Source organism: Panthera tigris, chromosome E2 (assembly GCF_018350195.1).
Source record: "Panthera tigris isolate Pti1 chromosome E2, P.tigris_Pti1_mat1.1, whole genome shotgun sequence".
NCBI classification, from domain to species: Eukaryota; Metazoa; Chordata; class Mammalia; order Carnivora; family Felidae; genus Panthera; species Panthera tigris.
Genome location: NC_056674.1, coordinates 61,051,149 through 61,069,181, shown reverse-complemented (window position 1 = coordinate 61,069,181; position 18,033 = coordinate 61,051,149). Strand labels below are relative to the sequence as shown.

At 60.0% G+C, this 18,033-nt stretch overlaps 2 protein-coding genes across 9 annotated transcripts; one reads left to right on the top strand and one right to left on the bottom strand.

Moving 5' to 3' along the window:
• The first annotated feature begins 1,343 nt into the window (after positions 1-1,343).
• Positions 1,344-5,842, top strand: SPATA2L (spermatogenesis associated 2 like). 3 transcript variants are annotated; one of them, XM_042970531.1, is made up of 3 exons: positions 1,344-1,718; positions 1,951-2,254; positions 3,773-5,842. In XM_042970531.1, exons 1-3 carry the CDS (start codon positions 1,663-1,665, stop codon positions 4,715-4,717), a joined length of 1,305 nt encoding a protein of 434 aa, XP_042826465.1. In that variant the 5' UTR covers positions 1,344-1,662; the 3' UTR covers positions 4,718-5,842. The 3 variants fall into 3 exon arrangements, with proteins under 3 accessions (XP_042826465.1, XP_042826463.1, XP_042826466.1); XM_042970532.1 differs by having other exon boundaries at positions 1,677-1,704; XM_042970529.1 differs by having other exon boundaries at positions 1,344-2,254.
• CDK10 (cyclin dependent kinase 10) lies at positions 5,787-18,033 on the bottom strand. 6 transcript variants are annotated; one of them, XM_042970538.1, is made up of 13 exons: positions 17,901-18,033; positions 15,366-15,438; positions 14,596-14,667; positions 10,323-10,425; positions 10,102-10,183; positions 9,945-10,012; positions 8,716-8,768; positions 8,484-8,553; positions 7,904-7,963; positions 7,432-7,555; positions 7,201-7,340; positions 6,819-6,871; positions 5,787-6,459 (listed from the first exon to the last, which is right to left on the bottom strand). In XM_042970538.1, exons 1-13 carry the CDS (start codon positions 17,985-17,987, stop codon positions 6,362-6,364), a joined length of 1,083 nt encoding a protein of 360 aa, XP_042826472.1. In that variant the 5' UTR covers positions 17,988-18,033; the 3' UTR covers positions 5,787-6,361. The 6 variants fall into 6 exon arrangements, with proteins under 6 accessions (XP_042826472.1, XP_042826473.1, XP_042826477.1 ...); XM_042970539.1 differs by having other exon boundaries at positions 7,219-7,340; XM_042970543.1 differs by having other exon boundaries at positions 17,939-17,989.

Here is an 18,033-nt window from a genome sequence, read left to right as displayed (position 1 = left end):
GAGGAGGGTCCCCTGGCAACCTGAGTGCCGCTGAGGCAGGTGGTTTGGGCCCAACCACCCCAGAGGCCAGTTGTGGGTCTAGGGTCCATCCTAAGCCTGCATGACTTCATCCTAACTTGATGACACGTGCAAAGACCCTGTTTCCAAATATGCTCATGTGCCCAGGTTATAGGTGGACATGAACACGGGGAGACATTCAGCCCCATGAGAGGTCTCTCCATGTGGCCGCCAGCTACCCCATGGATGGCTGGATTCCAAGAGCGAACGCTCCAAGACAACGAGGTATTTTAAGGACTCAACCTGGGAAACCACACAATGTCACTTCCGGTCTGTGTGGAAGCAGCTGCAAAGACCCACCCTGATTCTAGTGTCACATTGAGAAGAGCCACATGCCCTAGAGCAGCACAGAGCGAGTGCCTGGAGTCGCACACAGCAACAGAGACGAATCCCAAACAGCACCGACTGCAGACTCGAAGAAGCAGAGGGCAGAACACCATCTACTTAGAGCTGGAGGTCCTGCCCTGCAGGCTGTGCAAGGGTGCACTGAGGACGCCCATTCACCACACTCACTGGTCGTCTTTTAGGATTGGGGCTGTGGCCCTGGATGAACGCAACGTGGGGGGCCTTGCATCCGAAGACCACTATGAACTCAGCAGTGAACTGAAGAGAGTGCTTAAACTCAACCCTTCTGCACATAAGCAGGAGAAGGTGACCAGAAGCTACCTGTCCCCTCAGGCATGGCGTGGCCCTACGGTTGGGCTCAGTACGCAGTAAATGAAATACCTCCACGTTGGGTGGTGGCCGGCAAAATGGCTCAAGGAGATCGATCCCTCGCTTCATTACCGTGTTTTTTTCCAGAAGTCCCATTTGAAGAATCTAAAAACAATATTGCAGAGCACTGCCGAGGGAAAACTCAGAGACGTTTTCCCAGGCGGGGCCAGCAAAAAAGTGTCCTGGAGAGGCGAGGGGCCCAGAAACCCAGCTGCAGGGTGCCCAGGGAGGGAGGTCTACCGAAGACCTTCCCTGCGCTGAGCTGGGACTCCCAAGGATCAAATCTCTCCCATCCCTCGTCCACCCAAGTGGTCTCAGCGCTGAGCGGAGCCCAAAGCAGAGCAAGAAAAAAATGTCCCCAGGGAGTTGTGGCCGGGATCAGACCCGAGCTTCGCCGGCCTCGGCTCAGGGGCCTGGAAACGACGCTGGCCTAGTCAGGAAGGGACCTTCACGCCGCCTCAGGGACCCCCAGATGACGCGCTCACACACCAGGAAGGTGAGCCCGCGGAGAAACTGAGGCCGCCCCGCCCACCCGAGGCTGCTGTTCTAACCACGGCGAAGCTCACCTCCTTGTGTGCTGGTCGAGCGCTGGGCCGGAGCTGGGCCGCTCGAGGGGCGCCGGCGCTCCAAGCGCCTGGCTCAGAGGGAGCGGCTGCTGGGACGCACCGTTCCTCGTGTGCCCGCCTGAGCCCCGGCCCAGGGTCGGCCACCAACGGCCCCGGCGGCGCCGTGGGTAGACGGGAGACGAGGGGGAAGCTGGCCGTACAGGTGCGCGGTGCAGGTGCTCAGCTGGGCGGCACAAGGCCCCGCCCCCCGGCTCGGCCCCGCCCGTGTTGGCAGAGGGGGCTGTGCCCCGAGCAGGCCCCGCCCCGAGCGTCACGGCTGAGGCCGATGGGCGGAGCCGCAGGCGGCGGAAGAGCTCCGAGCCGAGAGGTGGGGACCCGCAGGTAGTGCGGTCGCTCGCGGGGTTCCGCAGCACTCCCTGGTGGGCGAGGCGGGGTCTCTCTGTTCGGGAGCGGGGACGCAGCTGGCGGGGTGCTGTAGGCCCTGGGGTCCGTTCAGCTGACGAGGTCGCCGGGCTGCGGGGGGGACCATGTGGATGCTGGGTGGAGGCTCTGGGGGGCGCACAACTGGCGGGGAGAGGTCTCTGGTTCCTGACACGCGACCCCCGCCCGCCAGAATGGGCAGCAGTTCGCTGTCCGAGGACTACCGCCTGTGCCTGGAGCGTGAGCTGCGGCGCGGCCGCGCGGGCGTGTGCGGGGACCCATCGCTGCGCGCGGTGCTGTGGCAGATCCTGGTTGAAGACTTCGACCTGCACGGGGCGCTGCAGGACGACGCGCTGGCGCTGCTCACCGACGGCCTGTGGGGCCGCGCCGACCTGGCCCCCGCGCTGCGCGGCCTGGCCCGCGCCTTCGAGCTGCTGGAGTTGGCCGCCGTGCACCTGTACCTGCTACCCTGGAGGAAGGAGTTCACCACCATCAAGGTAGGGCACTGGGCGGAGAGGGCTCCCCTACCCAGGATGCTCTGTGCCGAGGTCAGAGTTCCCTGGGGGAACCTGGAAGCCTTGGGGGCAGCTCTTGGCCAAGGTCCCCCTGGACACTCGCAGGGCTGAAAACATGGTGTGGGTGGAGGCCACCCACCCTGGGTGCCTGCCTTCTGGGTCGGGCGGGGCGGAATCCTTGCTCCTCAAAACTGGAATCACTGCTCTCCCCAAAGTGGCCCCGCGGCTCCTGTAGCACAAATCCTAGGACAGGTGCACGAGAGGAACTTGAGGTTGCATGATCACTCTAATCCCTCCATGATCCCATTTATAGAGGAGTGTTGGGCGGGTGTATCCCCTATGAGGTAGGCACGAGCTGGGGACCCTGCACACCCTGGGGGTCTGGACTAAGTCCACCACTCGTTCAGGTACGCAGGCTGTGTCCAGGGCTGGCCTGACCCCTGTAGGTGAGCTGCCAGCCTGCTGAGGGGGCCGGCATTTGGCCCTCAAAGCTAATTTGGAAGAGTAGGAAGGTGCTGATGTCATTGGGCACGTGGGCGAGTCCACCTCCGCCGGTTGCCATGGCAGCGGCCGCTTTTCTGTCTCCCCCGCCCCTCCCCCCTCTCTCAAAGGGTGAGCTCTAGAGCTTTATTGCTTCATGGGGACACCTGCTGGTCAGAAGTTCAAGGGCTTTTCCATTCGGATAACGGGGCGGGAGGCACCCTTACTTCAGTGTCGGTCAGACCTGGCTGCAGTCTGGTCCTACTTCCTCTTGGCCGTGTGGCTTAGTGCAGGTTACCTAAGCTCCCTGAACCGGTTTCCTCGTCTGTCAAGTGGATACAAGAATAAGCCAGTCCCAGGTCTGTTGTGAGCCCTGAGTACGATGCTTGCACGCGGTAGTGCTCAGTCTGCGGGACGTGTCGTCCTCAGCTAGAAGCAGAGGAATGCTGACAGGATCCCAGAGTGATAGAATTTTAGGACCGGGAGACCCACACGACCGTCATCCTCAAAAAATGCGACCCGGGAGGCACTTTCCTGTCTGGCGTTCCCGGGCTCTCCGCCCAGCTGCACAGTGGAGCCTCCCCACAGTACAGGTGGTGCACCCACGTGGTGGCAAGCACAGCTGGATAAAACGCGTGGCTAAGCCTCGGTCTCACGGGAAAGGCTCTCCAAGACAAGTGCAAAGGCGAGTTCAGGACGTGTTGGGGAGGCCACCTGATCGGAAGGGCAGATGAGCACCCCTATTTGTGCAGGACCAGATCTCAGCAAAGCCCCTGGGGTGACAGGAGGTGGAGGAGACCCCGAGGGAAGTGAGATTTGTTTCCCTCCCCGGCCCCAGCAACTAAAGCGGGTCTCGGGAGGTGGGCCCTAGCACGCGTTGCTGAGAAGCTCCTCCCATGGGCGTGTTAGCACAGCCCGAAACCGCCCCGCTTCTGGGGTGAGGCCGGTGGCCCCTGGAGCCGGCCAAGGCCAGAATGGAGGTGAGTGTGGGCTGCTGGTGACCGGGACCCTCCTCCGCAGACCTTCTCCGGGGGCTACGTGCACGTGCTGAAAGGTGCCCTCTCGGAGGACCTCCTCATCCAGAGCTTCCAGAAGATGGGTTACGTGCCCAGGGACAACCACCGCCTGACGATGGCTGCCCTGCCACCCGCCTGCCAGCTGGTGCAGGTAGCCCTGGGCTGCTTTGCCCTGCGGCTGGAGTGTGAGATCCTGGGCGAGGTGCTGGCCCGGCTGGGGACCAGCGTGCTGCCAGCGGAGGAGCTGCTGCAGGCCCGGCGGGCCAGCGCGGACGTGGCCTCCTGCGTGGCCTGGCTGCAGCAGCGGCTGGCCCGGGAAGAGGAGCCGCCGCCTCTGCCCCCCCGGGGCTCCCCAACCGTGTTCCAGACGCAGCTGGACCTATACCGGGACCTGCAGGAGGACGAGGGCTCGGAGGAGGCCAGCCTGTACGGGGGGCCCTCGCCGGGCCCCGACTCCCCTCCCCCGGAGCTGGCCTGCCGGCCTCCACTCTGGGGACAGAGCGCCAAACTGTGGGGTGCCAGGGGAGGGGCCTGGGAGCCACTCGGGGAGGCTGAGGTGCTGCCGCAGGCCAGCAGCCCGCCGTACGGGGCCTTGAAGGAGGAGCCGGAGCCAGAGCCGGACGCCTTCTCCTTCCTGTCGCTGCGCCAAGAGCTGCTAAGCAGGCCCGGAGACCCGGGGAGGTCAGGGCGGGTCAGCCCCCAGCGTGGGTACGGGCCCAGCCCCCCACCCCCCGGCTACCAAGCACACGGCTGCCTGGCTCCCGGTGCCCTGCCCACCCTGTGCTGTGACACGTGCCGCCAGCTGCACGCCCCGCACTGTGCCACCCTGCCTGCCTGCCGTCTAGGTCACACACTTCGTGTGCTGCTCGGTGACACCCAGCAGCGCCTCTGGCTGCAGCGTGCACAGGTGGACACCCTCCTCTATGATGGGCCCGGGGCCCGACCTTAGGCCCAGCCAGGCCCTGGGTCAAGTGCTTTCCAGAGAGTTTCCGTGGTGCTTCTCTGGGCCTCATCACTCCTCAGGCCTGAGCCCTGGCCACCCTGCCCCCCGGGAACTCCTGGGCACAGCAGGGTGGGGGATCCAGGCCTCACAAAGCAGGAGATGGGCTCCTGCCTTCCATGGAAAGCTCTTGCCTGGGGCTGGCCGGCTCCCCACCCCCTGCTCCCAGTGTTCCGGACTATGTCCCAACGTGCTGGGTGGAGTCTAGCTTGTGTCAGCGTCTCACCACCATGCCTACTCCCATGAAGGGCCCTCTCCCTCCTCTTTCACCCCTCCCCCAACCCACTGAAGGGGCCCAGCACCCAGCCTGTAGCTCTTGACCTATCCCTGTAAGTTGTGGTTCAGGACACGTTGCCTCCCTCTGAGCGCCCAAGGGAGATTTCCCTCACAGGGGTGTCCTTGGAGGCCCGCAGGTGACACCGTGGGCCCCTGAGCACCACCGTGACCAGCCCAGGGGCTCTGCCAGGTACGTGGCTGACCTAGCCTCTTGCCGATGGAACGAGCCGAGGGCTGGCCCGAGACGAACCCACGTGCCCTGGTCATCGCTGGGCTGGGAAGTTGGGCCCACACGTGGAAGAGAAACAATCCGATCTCACAGCAGAGTGTGCAGGGTCCCGAGGAGTCCAGAGAGCAGGGAGGCAGGCAGCAAGTGGGGCCCGGACAGGCTGTGCCACTCGCTTCCAGGTGGAACATGGGGCTTCTGAGCAATCAGCACCCCGCAAGCCACCTTGCTGGGGCTCTCTGCTGCACAGGCTTCCCACCTGATCATTCACCCTGGGCCCAGTGGTAAAGATGGGAGCCAGGCTCTTGAGTAGCCACCTGCTCAGACAGACTCTCAGGGCGCAGGCAGGCGGAACCCCTTTTCCTGGGGGGGAAGGGTCCCAGAACATACTAAGCCACAGGACTGGAGGGGACAGGTGCCTGTTTCTGTGCTGGCCCCTCCTCACTGGGCACTCTGCCCGTCTGTCTGTCCCACCTCTCCTTCCCAGCACTCAGAGAACCACCTTCACGTCATGAGTCAGAACCCAAAGTTCATTAAAGGACATTGAACCTGTTCACGTCTGTTAGAAAAACTTTCATCTCTCTGAGCTTCTGTTAGCACCCACTCATGCCCCTTCCCGTCTGGGCCTCAGTGTGGGGGCAGGGACAGGGCCCAGACCCCAGTCCATCAGGCAGGATGTGACCCACACCCGACCCCTCCTTCCCATCTGAGTGTCACCAGCCCTGCCGCTGGGGCGGGGGCGGGGGGGCTTACCAGAGCCTCAGACAGACCCTGGGGCCCAGGACGGGATGCAGGCAACCATGTGGGGGGTCTGCCCATCCCACGCTAGCAACACCCACTGAGATGGGCCCAGCGGCCCTTTGTTCCTGGGAAGTGAGGGCCTGAGCTTCTGCACGGCTGTAGAGGGCCGACTGTGGGCGTGGCCATGGGTCCCCAGACTGAGTGTCGGGCCCTTCTCGGGTGCACCCACCCTGCTCTTCTGGAGAAGGGGGTGCAGTCAGCTGGAGCAGCTGGTCAGTGTCAGTCAAAGGGCGAGCCGGATCCTAGCAGCGTCGTCAGCCCGGACCGCAGAGGCCTCCCGCCAGTCACGGTCACGGCTTGCAGCGCTTGCTCTGGGCCTCACACGTGGCCGGAACAGCCCGCTTGTTGCGGTGGTGGGGGAAGGTGGGCATGAGCTCCGGCTCGCAGGCTGCAGGGAGAGAGCCGTTCAGCGCCGGGTGGGCGGGGGATGGGGGAAGAGTGCGCTCCGGGTCTGAGAACCCCGCTCTGCATCTGTGATGGGCCCTGGGGTTGCGTCTTCCTCTGCTCCCATCAGAGAACGGTTTGTGTGGCCAACAAGCACCCACACCGGCCTCAGCAGGCAGCCCCTGCCCGCCCAGGGCCCACCCTCCACCTGGGCTCCACCCGGAGCCCACCACACCACCCCTTCAGGGGCTTCAGCAGCTCTGCGAGGCCGTGCCCCAACACCCCACCCTGGACTACAAGGGCCACAAGCCAAGCCACCTGTGGAGCCTGGTGGGGGTGGGGGTGGGGGTCTGGGAGACTCACGCAGGGGCTTCTCCTTGAAGTAGGAGCTTTCCAAGCCGTCTCTGGCCGTTGCCCTGGAGAGGAGGCCTTGCTGTTAACAGGACCCCCAGATGCCACTGAAGCTAGTGTCCCTCACACCTGCCCGGCTCCGCGGCCTCTGGTTCAAATGTCCCAACGACAAGAGGTGAGTGGCAAGTAGGGGACTGGGGCCCAGAAACAGATGGGAAACTCAGAACGGGCTCCGTGACCTGGGTGGGCAGAGACCGCCCAAACTGAGCGGCTGGCCCTCCGCGCCTGAGTCCGGGGGCTTCTCTGCGGCAGCGTGGCCTGTGTTGTGAAAATCCCCCTATAAAGGGCCCGGGTGTGAGGTGTCCCCACTCCTGCCCACAGGCGAGGTCGGCACCTTTTCTTGGGGTCGTACATGAAGAGGAAGTTCAGCAGGCGCAGGCCGGCCTCCGACAGCCACGGGAACTTGTGCTTCAGGTTATTGTACGGCTGCTTGCGCAGGCTGTACTGGCCCACCAGCGGCAGCCTGGAGAAACCCTGCGGGAAGCGGGAGGTGAAGCCGCAGGGCTTCGCGGCAGGTGAAGCCGGCCTGGGCGGGGGGTGACGAGGGCAGAGGCCAGGCACTCACCGGCCAGATGTTCTCACTGGGTGTCCCCAGCAGCTGTACAATCAGGTCCACCTGGTGGATCTCAGAAGTGCCGGGGAGCAGGGGCTTGTGAGCCAGCAGCTCGGCCAGGATGCACCCCACGGCCCTGCAGAGGAGAGCGGGCCTCACTTCACGCACCGGCTCGCCGCGGCCACACACCTCGGCCGAGTGCCACTTTGACGTGAGCCGCTGAGGGCAAGTGCCGCCCCACATGCCTCCCGCGTGCTGGGGTCAGGACCGGCTGGAGCTCGGGAGGTCACCACGGAACGTGAGCCAGTGCCAGATGGCCTCTGTGGGTGGCGAGGGCCGGGCCTTTCTGCTGCAGAAGCTGTGTTCTCACACTTCCCCTTGGGATCCCAGGTTTCTCCCCACCAGGAGCTGGCAAAGACCCCAGCCCTGCTCCGGCCCCTGCCGGCCTCTCCCCCAGGCTCTGGGAGCTGCCTTCACCCCTCACCACATGTCAATGCTGGTGGTCTGCGTGGTAGTTCCCAACAGCAGTTCGGGGGCCCGGTACCTGCAAAGAGAAATGCACTCTGCAGTCAGCCTTCCTGAGAGCTGGCCTGGGCGACCGGATGGCCAACCCCAGCTCAGGCCCCCTCTTCCCCGCAGTGCTGCAAACGTGGACGGCACGCGCGGTCACGGCAGCTGCTGCTGGACAGCCCCTGTGAGCAGCAGCGAATTCTCTATGCCACGCGGGGGCTGGCTGACACATGGCAGAAGGTGTACGATTTCCACGTCCTCTCTGTAACCACAACCCTGCTGTGCTTCTTAAAAACATGAGAAGCAACTCCAGAAAGCTGCGTCAGCCGCCCACCCTTCTGTCTGAATCAGGCTGGGTGTCCGGCTGCCTCGGGCAGGGCAGTCTCACCAGCCTTGCTGTCATCTTGCTGTCTCAGGAAGTGTCCTAGACCCAGCCTCCAGGAGTATGTGCAGCCCTCTGGGGCTTCGAGACCCTCAGGGTCCTTCTGCAGCTTTGGCCTGATCAGCGCCCCACACTTCCCTCCACCAGGGACACCTCGTCCCGACAGACTCACCAGAGCGTCACCACCTTGGGGGTCATCGGCTTCACTGGGATGCCATAGGCCCGTGCCAGGCCAAAATCCGCTGCGACAAAGGCAGAAAGACGAGGGGACAAGGGTCACCGGGGGAGGGCTAACGAGCTGCTGTGTGGGAGCCAGCCCTCAGCCTTCAGGGTGCTTGTGAGGACTGACCTGCTCCCCTGCCCAAGTGGCCACACCTCCCACAGAGCCAGCGCCCTGCACCCACCTGTCTTCACACAGCCTTTGTCAGTCATGAGCAGGTTGGAAACCTTCAGGTCCCTGTGACAGAAAGTGATCACTAGTTCCCAGGGAAGTGAGTTCCATGGGGTAATTATGTTGCCTCCTAATTGTATGTCACAGGCACACTCAAAACACTTTTCCTCCACATCCTCTGTTGGAACGTTTTAAAGTTTACTTATTTTTAGTAATCTCCGCACCCAATGTGTGGATTGAACGTACAACCCTGAGATCAAGAGTCACACGCTCTCCCGACTGAGCCCATTTGAGCTTTCTGGGCACCCCCGTTTAAAACTTTTTATTATTTGTTAATTTGAAATTAAAAAAAAATTTTGTAATGTTTATTTATTTTTGAGAGAGAGAAAGCAAGCATGTGCACATGAGCAGGGAAGGGGCAGAGAGAGGGGAGAGGGAGACAGAAGATCTGAGATCTCAGCACAGAGCCCGACCAGGGGCTCAGACTCACTAACCATGAGATCGTGACCTGAGCCAAAGTCAGCCGCTTAACTGACTGAGCCACCCAGGTGCTTCTTATTTATTTTAAATATTTATCTTAGAGAGAGAGAGGGAAAGAGAGAGGGAGGGAGGGAGGGAGAGAGCATGTGCAGGGGAGGGACAGAGACAAAGGAAATCAAGAATCCCAAGCAGGCTCTGCACCATCAGTGCCAAGGCTGATGTGGGGCTTGATCCCATAAGCTGTGAGATCATGACTTGAGCTGAAACCAAGAGTCAGAAGCTTAACTGCTTGAGCCACCCGGGCGTCCCAGAACTTTTTAAAAACAGGGAAGGTGGGCAGCAGAAGGCCATCCGGCAGCTGGAGTAGCAGAGCTCTCAGTAACTTCCTCAGGAAGTGGCAGAGCCAGGCAGCAAGCCCAGGCCTAACTTCCTCCCGTGCCCATCCCCACCCAGGGCTGCACCGGCTGCTCCAAGATACAAGAAACCACTGCTGTGGGCCTGGAAGATCCCCCACTCCAACCTCTTCCAGTCGTAGCATTTTCTCGTGCGTAACGAGACTCCAGGAGGGATCTGTCCACACAGTCAGTCCCCCAGGTGGAAAGCAGGTGCTGTTTGGGCCTGGATCCTGCCCCAAGGAACAGTTAGAGAAATGCACCGAAGCCAGGTCACCTTTCCCCTGCGTCATGAGGGCACATTTGTCGCTTCGGCACCCCCCGCCCCGCCCCGATGATGCCATCCCTCACCACCTGAGGCCCCTCCTACCTGTGGATGATGAAGTTCTGGTGCAGGTACTGAAGTCCTCGGAGCACTTGAAGGACAATGCACTTGACCTACACAAAGGCAGAAGGCATCAGTTAAGGCGATACACGTTTGGCGCAAATGTGGACGTGCACCTGCTCCGCGGCCCCCAGCCTCACACCTGGGCCTCCGAGAACGGTGTCGGCATGTTCTCCAGAAGGCTGGCCAGGTCTTGCTCACAATAACCCATCACCAGAAAGATGCTGGAAGGAAAGGGGAAACACACGGAGGCTCGCACGTCCTCCTAGGCCACAGGACCCTCCCCGACTGCGGGAAGGACGAACTGTGCTTGGGGAAAGCACAGGGAGGGGACGGGCAGGGCGGGCTCAGCAGACTGCGTACCTCTCCAGGTGGTTCCCAACAACCACCTCCTTCAGCTCCACGATATTCGGATGGCGAAGGCGAAGAAGCAGTGTGATCTCCCGAAGGCTGCTGATGGGGACCCCTGCAGGCAAACCTGCAACTCAGCAACCCCACCCTTGCACACATGGACCCCTGCAACCAGACCTGCAACTCAGCAACCACAAGCCCTGCAGACAAGGACCCAAGCAACCAGACATGACCTGAGCAACCCCACTCCCTGGAGACAAAGACCCCTGCAACCAGACCTGCAAATCAGCAACCCCCACCCCCGCACACAAGGACCCCTGCAGGCAAACCTGCAACTCAGCAACCCCACCCTTGCACACATGGACCCCTGCAACCAGACCTGCAACTCAGCAACCCCCACCCCCGCACACAAGGACCCCTGCGACCAGACCTGCAACTCAGCAACCCCCACCCCCGCACACAAGGACCCCTGCGACCAGACCTGCAACTCAGCAACCCCCACCCCTGCACACAAGGACCCCTGCGACCAGAACTGCAACTCAGTAACCCCCACCCATGCAACCAGACCTGCAACTCAGCAACCACAAGCCCTGAAGACAAGGACCCAAGCAACCAGACATGACCTCAGCAACCCCACCCCCTGGAGACAAAGACCCCTGCAACCAGACCTGCAAATCAGCAACCCCCCCCCCCCCCGCCAGAGACAGGGACCCTTGAAACTAGACCTGCAAATCAGGAACACCCACCCTTGTAGACAAGGACCCCTGCAACCAGACCTGGCCTCAGCAACCCCCACCCCTGCAACCAGAACTGCAACTCAGCAACCCCCACCCCTGCACACAAGGACCCCTGCGACCAGACCTGCAACTCAGTAACCCCCACCCATGCAAGAAGACCTGCAACTCAGCAACCACAAGCCCTGCAGACAAGGACCCAAGCAACCAGACATGACCTGAGCAACCCCACTCCCTGGAGACAAAGACCCCTGCAACCAGACCTGCAAATCAGCAACCCCCACCCCCGCACACAAGGACCCCTGCAGGCAAACCTGCAACTCAGCAACCCCACCCTTGCACACATGGACCCCTGCAACCAGACCTGCAACTCAGCAACCCCCACCCCTGCACACAAGGACTCCTGGGACCAGACCTGGCCTCAGCAACCCCCAGCCCTGCAAAGAAGGACCCCTGGGACCAAACCTGGCATCAGCAATCCCCACCACTACAGGCAAGGACCCCTAAAACCAGACCTGGCCTCAGCAACCCCCAACCCTGCACACAAGGACCTCTGCAACCAGACCCGGCCCCAGCAACCCTCACCCCTGGAGACAAGGACCCCTGAAACTAGACCTGCAACTCAGCGACCCCCACCTCTGCAGACAAGGACCCCTGCAAGCAGACCTGGCCTCAGCGACCCCCACTCCTGCAAACTCCTGCAGCCAGGCCTGCAACTCAGCAACCCCCACCCCTGCAGACAAGGACCCCTGAAACTCAGCAACCCACACCCCTGCAGACAGACCTGCAACTCAGCAACCCCTACCCCCACATCCAGACCGGTAACTCAGCAACCCCCACCCCTGCAACCAGACCTATAACTCAGCAACCCACACCCCTGCAGACAGACCTGCAACTCAGCAACCCCAAGCCCTGAAGACTAGGACCCTTGAAATTAGACCTGCAACTCAGGATGCCCACCCCTGCACAGAAGGACCGCTGCAACCAGACCTGACCTCAGCAACCCGCACCCTGCAGACAAGGACCCCTGGAACTAGACCTGAAACCCAACAAGCACCACTCCTCCAGACAAGGACCCCTGCAACCAGACCTGCAACTCAGGAACCCATCTGCTGCAGACGAGGACCCCTGAAACTAGACCTGTTACTCAGCAACCTCCACCCCTGTAGACAAGGACCCCTGCATCCAGACTTGCAACTCAGCAACCTCCAACCCCGAGAACGAAGACCCCTGAAATTAGACCTGCAACTCAAAACCCCCCACCCCTGCAACCAGACCTGCAACTCAGCAGCCCCACCCCTGCAGACAAGGACCCCTGAAACTAGACCTGCAAATCAGGAACCCCCACTCCTGCAGACAAGGACCCTTTAAACTAGACCTACAACTCAGCAACCCTCACCCCTGCAGACAAGGACCCCTGAAATTAGACCTGCAATTCAGTAACCCCCCACCTGCAACCAGACATGCAAACAGCAGTCCCCACCCCTGCCAACAAGGACCTCTGAAATTAGACTGCAAATCAGGAACCCCCACCCCTGCACGCAAGGACCCCTGCAACCAGACCTGGCTTCAGCAACCCCCACCCCTGCAACCAGAACTGCAACTCAGCAATCCCCACCCCTGCACACAAGGAGCCCTGAAACTAGACCTGCAACTCAGAAACTCCCAGCCTTGGAGACAAGGACCCGTGCAACCAGACCTGCAACTCAGCAACCCCCAACCCTGCACACAAGGACCTCTGCGATCAGGCCTGGCCTCAGCAATCCCCACCCCTGTAGACAAGGACCCCTGCAACCAGACCTGCAACTCAGGAACACCCACTCCTGCAGAAAAGGACCCCTGAAACTTAGCAACCCACACCCCTGCAGACAAGGACCCCTAAAACTAGACATGCAACTCAGGAACCCGACTGCTGCAGACGAGGACCCCTGAAACGAGACCTGCTACTCAGCAACCTCCACCCCTGTAGACAAGACCCTGCAACCAGACCTGCAACTTGGCAACCCTCATCCCTACGACACACCTGCACCTCAGCAACCCCCACGCCTGCTTCCAGACCTGCAACTCAGCTACCCCCACCCCTGAGAACAAGGACCCCTGAAATTAGACTGCAACACAGGAATCCCTACCCCTGTAACCAGAGCTGCAACTCAGCAGCCCCCACCCCTGCAGACAAGGACCCCTGAAATTGGACCTGTAACTCAGCAACCCCACCCCTACAAAGATCCCTAAACCAGACCTGCAACTCAGCAACCCCCACCCCTGCAGACAAGGACACATGCAACCAGACCTGTAACTCAGCAAGCCACACCCCTGCAGACAAGGACCCCTGAAACTCAGCAACCCACACTCCTGCAGACAGACCTGCAACTCAGCAACCCCCACTCATGAATCCAGACTTGCAACTCAGCAACCCTCAGCCCTGCAGACCAGGACCCTTGAAATTAGGCCTGCAACTCAAGATGTCCCACCCCTGCTCACAAGGATCCCTGCAACCAGACCTGGCTTCAGCAACCCCCACCCCTGCAGGCAAGGACCCCTGCAACCAGACCAGCAACTCAGGAACCCGACCGCTGCAGATGAGGACCCCTGAAACTAGACGTGTTACTCAGCAACCTCCACCCCTGCAGACAAGGACCGCTGCAGCCCTGCAACTCAGCAACCTCCACCCCTGAGAACGAGGACCCTGAAATTAGACCTGCAACACAAAAACCCCCACCCCTGCAACCAGACCTGCAACTCAGCAGCCCCACCCCTGCAGACAAGGACCCCTGAACTAGACCTGCAAATCAGGAACCCCCACCCCTGCAGATAAAGACCCCTTAAACTAGACCTGGAACTCAGCAACCCCCACCCATGGAGACAAGGACCCCTGAAATTAGACCTGCAACTCAGGAACCCCGACCCCTGCAGAAAAGAATCCATGCATCCAGACTGGTAACTCAGCAACACCCACCCCTGCAGACAAAGACCCCTGAAACTAGACCTGCAAATCAGGAACCCCCACCCCTGCAACCAGACCTGCAATCAGCAGCCCCCACCCCTGCAGACAAGGACCTCTGAAATTAGACCTGCAAATCAGGAACCCCCACCCGTGCACATAAGGACCCCTGCAACCAGACCTGGCCTCAGCAATCCCCATCGCTGCACACAGGATCCCTGTAACCAGACTTGGCCTCAGGAACCCCCACCCCTGCATACAAGGTCCCCTACAACCAGACTTGCAACTCAGCAATCCCCACTCCTGCACACAAGGAATCCTGTGACCAGACCTGGCCTCAGCTACCCCCACCCTTGCACACAAGGACCCCTGGGACCAGATATGGCTTCAGCAACCCCCACCCCTGCATACAAGGATCCCTGTAACCAGACATGGCCTTAGGAACGCCCCCCGAATACAAGGTCCCCTACAACAAGACCTGCAACTCAGCTACCCCCACCCCTGCACACAAGGACCTCAGCGATCAGACCTGGCCTCAGCAACCCCCACCCCAGGCCAGAAGGAACCTTGGGCAACCGGCAGCTTTCTACCCCTCCCACTTTGAGCTCACCGTCCTTCTCTTTGTCCATCCGCACTTTCTTCAGGGCAACAATCTCATCCGTCTGGGTGTCCCGGGCCCTATCTGGAATGGAAACTCACCCATGATGGAATGATCAAATAGGCTTGATCCCACATCACCCACCCTTGTGCCACACAGGGGCCTCGTTCAGAACCCTGCGGGTTCCCTCTCCCTTCTTTGATAACCGGATGCCCATTGACACTAGGTCCTCACCATGCAAGCAGCACCCGCATCCCCACCAGACACAGGCTCTCTGGGGGAGTCCTCTCATCTAACCTGGGTAGAGGGTGCTACTTACAACAGGCTCCCTCTCAGTGTTTCTCCTTAGAGTCAGGATGCGGGTCACTGCTCTGCTCTCTGTTGTTACTATGTTCTAACGGCAAATAAGATACTTTATCCAGGAAAAAATCCCTTATATTGTGCCAAGGAGGCTCCTCAAAGCCCTGTGCTAAAGTGCGCAGCTTCCAAACCCCAGTAGTATAAGGTATACCAACATCTCAGCTGCCACAGGCCGCAGCCCCGGCTGCTTCTGGAAGTTCTGCATTTTGCTCTAACAGTTGCCTCAACTTGCAGGTCATGGTTGCAAATGCAATTTGAATAAATTACATTTATTCAGACATGGTGTGGAATTTATGGTAAATACACCACGGATCCGAGTTCACTTGTAGAAATTCTGCCCTGGCTGTGGAGCAATGGGTGTTAAGTTCCTTAACTGCTGGGACAGTCCCCTGAACCCCAGACCTCCCATCTTGGCCACTCACAGACAATGCCATAGGTGCCTTCCCCGATGCGGTTCAGCTTCTCAAACTCCTTCACACTCCGGCACCGTCCCAACTGAAAGACAGAGGTGCTGGCAGTGCAGGGATTGGCCAGCTAATGAACAACTAAAGATGGACATTTCACATTTAATTTGTACCAGGGAGCTCACTCATGTCTTGCTCGCCAAACAGAAAGACAACCACGCACTTGGGCTTTTCAAATAAGAAAAGGGGGACGACGTTACTGGGCGAGCAGACACTTCGAATGCATTATCACAGATAGCCTGTTCCCTTCCAATCCCACGGTCCAGATGTATGCTGCCTGGAAACAATAACCACTGGCCATGGATAGTTAAAATTAATTAAAATTAGTATTTCATTTCCTCACTTGCCATGTGTGTCGTGCTCCACACTGCTATGTGGCTCACGGTAACCATACTGGACGAGTCAGAAAGCAACATTTCCACAATCACAAGAGGAATAGTGAGCAGCATTGGTCTAAATTATGCTTTGGAGACGGACAAAGCTCCTAGATCCTCACAAAGCACCTATCAAACGCAGTGGAAACTCATCTGTGGCAGAGACGAGCCATCCCCAACATCCACACAGTACTTTTTCTAGTTAGGAAACGCTGTCCAGTGGCGTGAGGCCAACCTGTTGGTAGCTGGATTTCTCAGCCTCCCTTGCAGCTAGGTCTGTCCATTTGACTCAATTTTGGCCAATGGGATGTGAGCAGAAAGGACCAAGGCCTCAAGGAAGGGACTTCCCGGTCAAAGGAAGTTGGTTGCCACCCACTCCTTTTTGCTCCTGAAGCAGGCTGGGGTTTGAATGACGTGGAGGTAGATCTACAAGGCAGACAGCTTGAGAGCCTGATCCACCTCGTGGAAAATAGCTGCCTCTCTCTGGAAAGTTAGGGGAGGGAGGAAGAAAGTCCTGTACTTCAGCCACTTTATTTAGGGGTTCCTGTCCTAGCAGAGAGCCCGTATCCTGATACACCTTTGTAATGCAGTACTTTGGCAGATGGACCGAATGGGCATGTCTCTTTGGGTCCAGGAAGCACATGTGGCAAGTTTCAAACTCCAACAGTCTCTCTCTGGCCTTGCTGCCTCTATTCTCTTCCCAGCCCTTGCCTTCCATCTCCTCCCTTCCCACCACCTCTGGAACCAGGTCAGAATCACCCAGACTGAGCCCTTCCATGATCTCACCTCAGCCTCCTCTGCCCACCAGTGCTTTCTCACATCCTCTCTCCTGGGGGAACCCCTGGTGCTTCCTAGTCACACTGTCTCTTATCTCCGTGACGTTGCGTCTGCCACTCTCTAAATCTGGCATGCCAGGCCTCTTTGTCTCTGCATGTCAACATCCTAGTCACACTTACTAGCCTGGCAGAGACGCCACCTTTGTACAGATTTCTTTTTCTTTTTTACTGTTTATTTATTTTTGAAGGAGAGAGACAGAGAGAGACAGACTAAGCATGAGTGGGGGACGGGCAGAGTGAGAGAGGGAGACAAAGAATCCGAAGCCGGCTCCAGCCTCTGAGCTGTCAGCATAGAGCCCGCGGCAGCTCTGGAACATGAGCCATGAGATCATGATCTGAGCCAAAGTGTCCCATGCTTAACCGACTGAGCCACTCAGGCGCCCCCACACAAATTTCTTTTACAAAAAATTCCCCCCAGCTGCAGACAATTCTTTCCCTCAAATCCCGATACTTTCATATCTTGAAGCACCTACTATTGTGTACTCTGTCCTCATCTGGGTATGTCCCAGCTCCCCTCCGAGAGGCTTCCCCTCACTGCTGCACCGTACCCGGAAAGCTGCGCGCACCTGCCGTGTGTGTGAGTGACGTATAACGGCCAGCGACTGCTCCGGGTGGCTCTAGGTGCGCACTCCGCCAGTGTGCTAATGACGCTTACCGGCTTCTCAGCACCAGTAAGTAGTTAAAACACCAGGGTTCAAACCTGCACCTGCACGAGCCGTCTCCCTTGGTAAAACCACTCCACACCCCTAAGCTTCACTTTCCTCACCTTTATAAAGGCTCGCCGAGAGGACTAAATGACAGTAACGCACGCAGAAGCCTCGCACAGAGCAAGACACAAATGGAAGCTACCGGGTGTCAGGCGGGGCCCGGCCACATCCATTTAAAGCCGAGGGAGACCACGCCTCCAACTCTTTCCACAGGCCAACTCCCCCCTGACACACGGGGCTCCCGGGTCAGCCTGCAAAGCCCGGCCCCGGCGCAAAACGAAGGGACGCCCGCGGTAGAGCCCAGAGCCTGTTCTTCCAGAGGAGGCCGGCTGCTTGACAGCCCGCCCGTCCCTCGGCGGAGCGCGACTGGCCCCGCGGTCCGCCACCAGCCCAGGCCCTCGGCCCCGGAGCATCGCCGCCGGTTCCCGCGCCGGCCGCGAGGAACTCTGGGACTGTCGTTCCCGCCCGCGGCGGCGGCGGCAACCTCAACGCTTCAGCGCGACACTAAGGGGCTCCAGGGCGTTTCGGTCCCGCCCTGCCCCCGGCGGAGCTACGGCGAGCGGCCCCCCGTCGCACCCTGTGTTCTGGAGGCACCGTGAAGTAGCCGTCCTTACGGATACACTTCAAACGGATCTGCTCGGGCTCTGACTCCGGGTCCCCCATGCCGAGCGCGGCGCCCTGCTCCCCGTGTGCGCAGGCGCAAACGAGG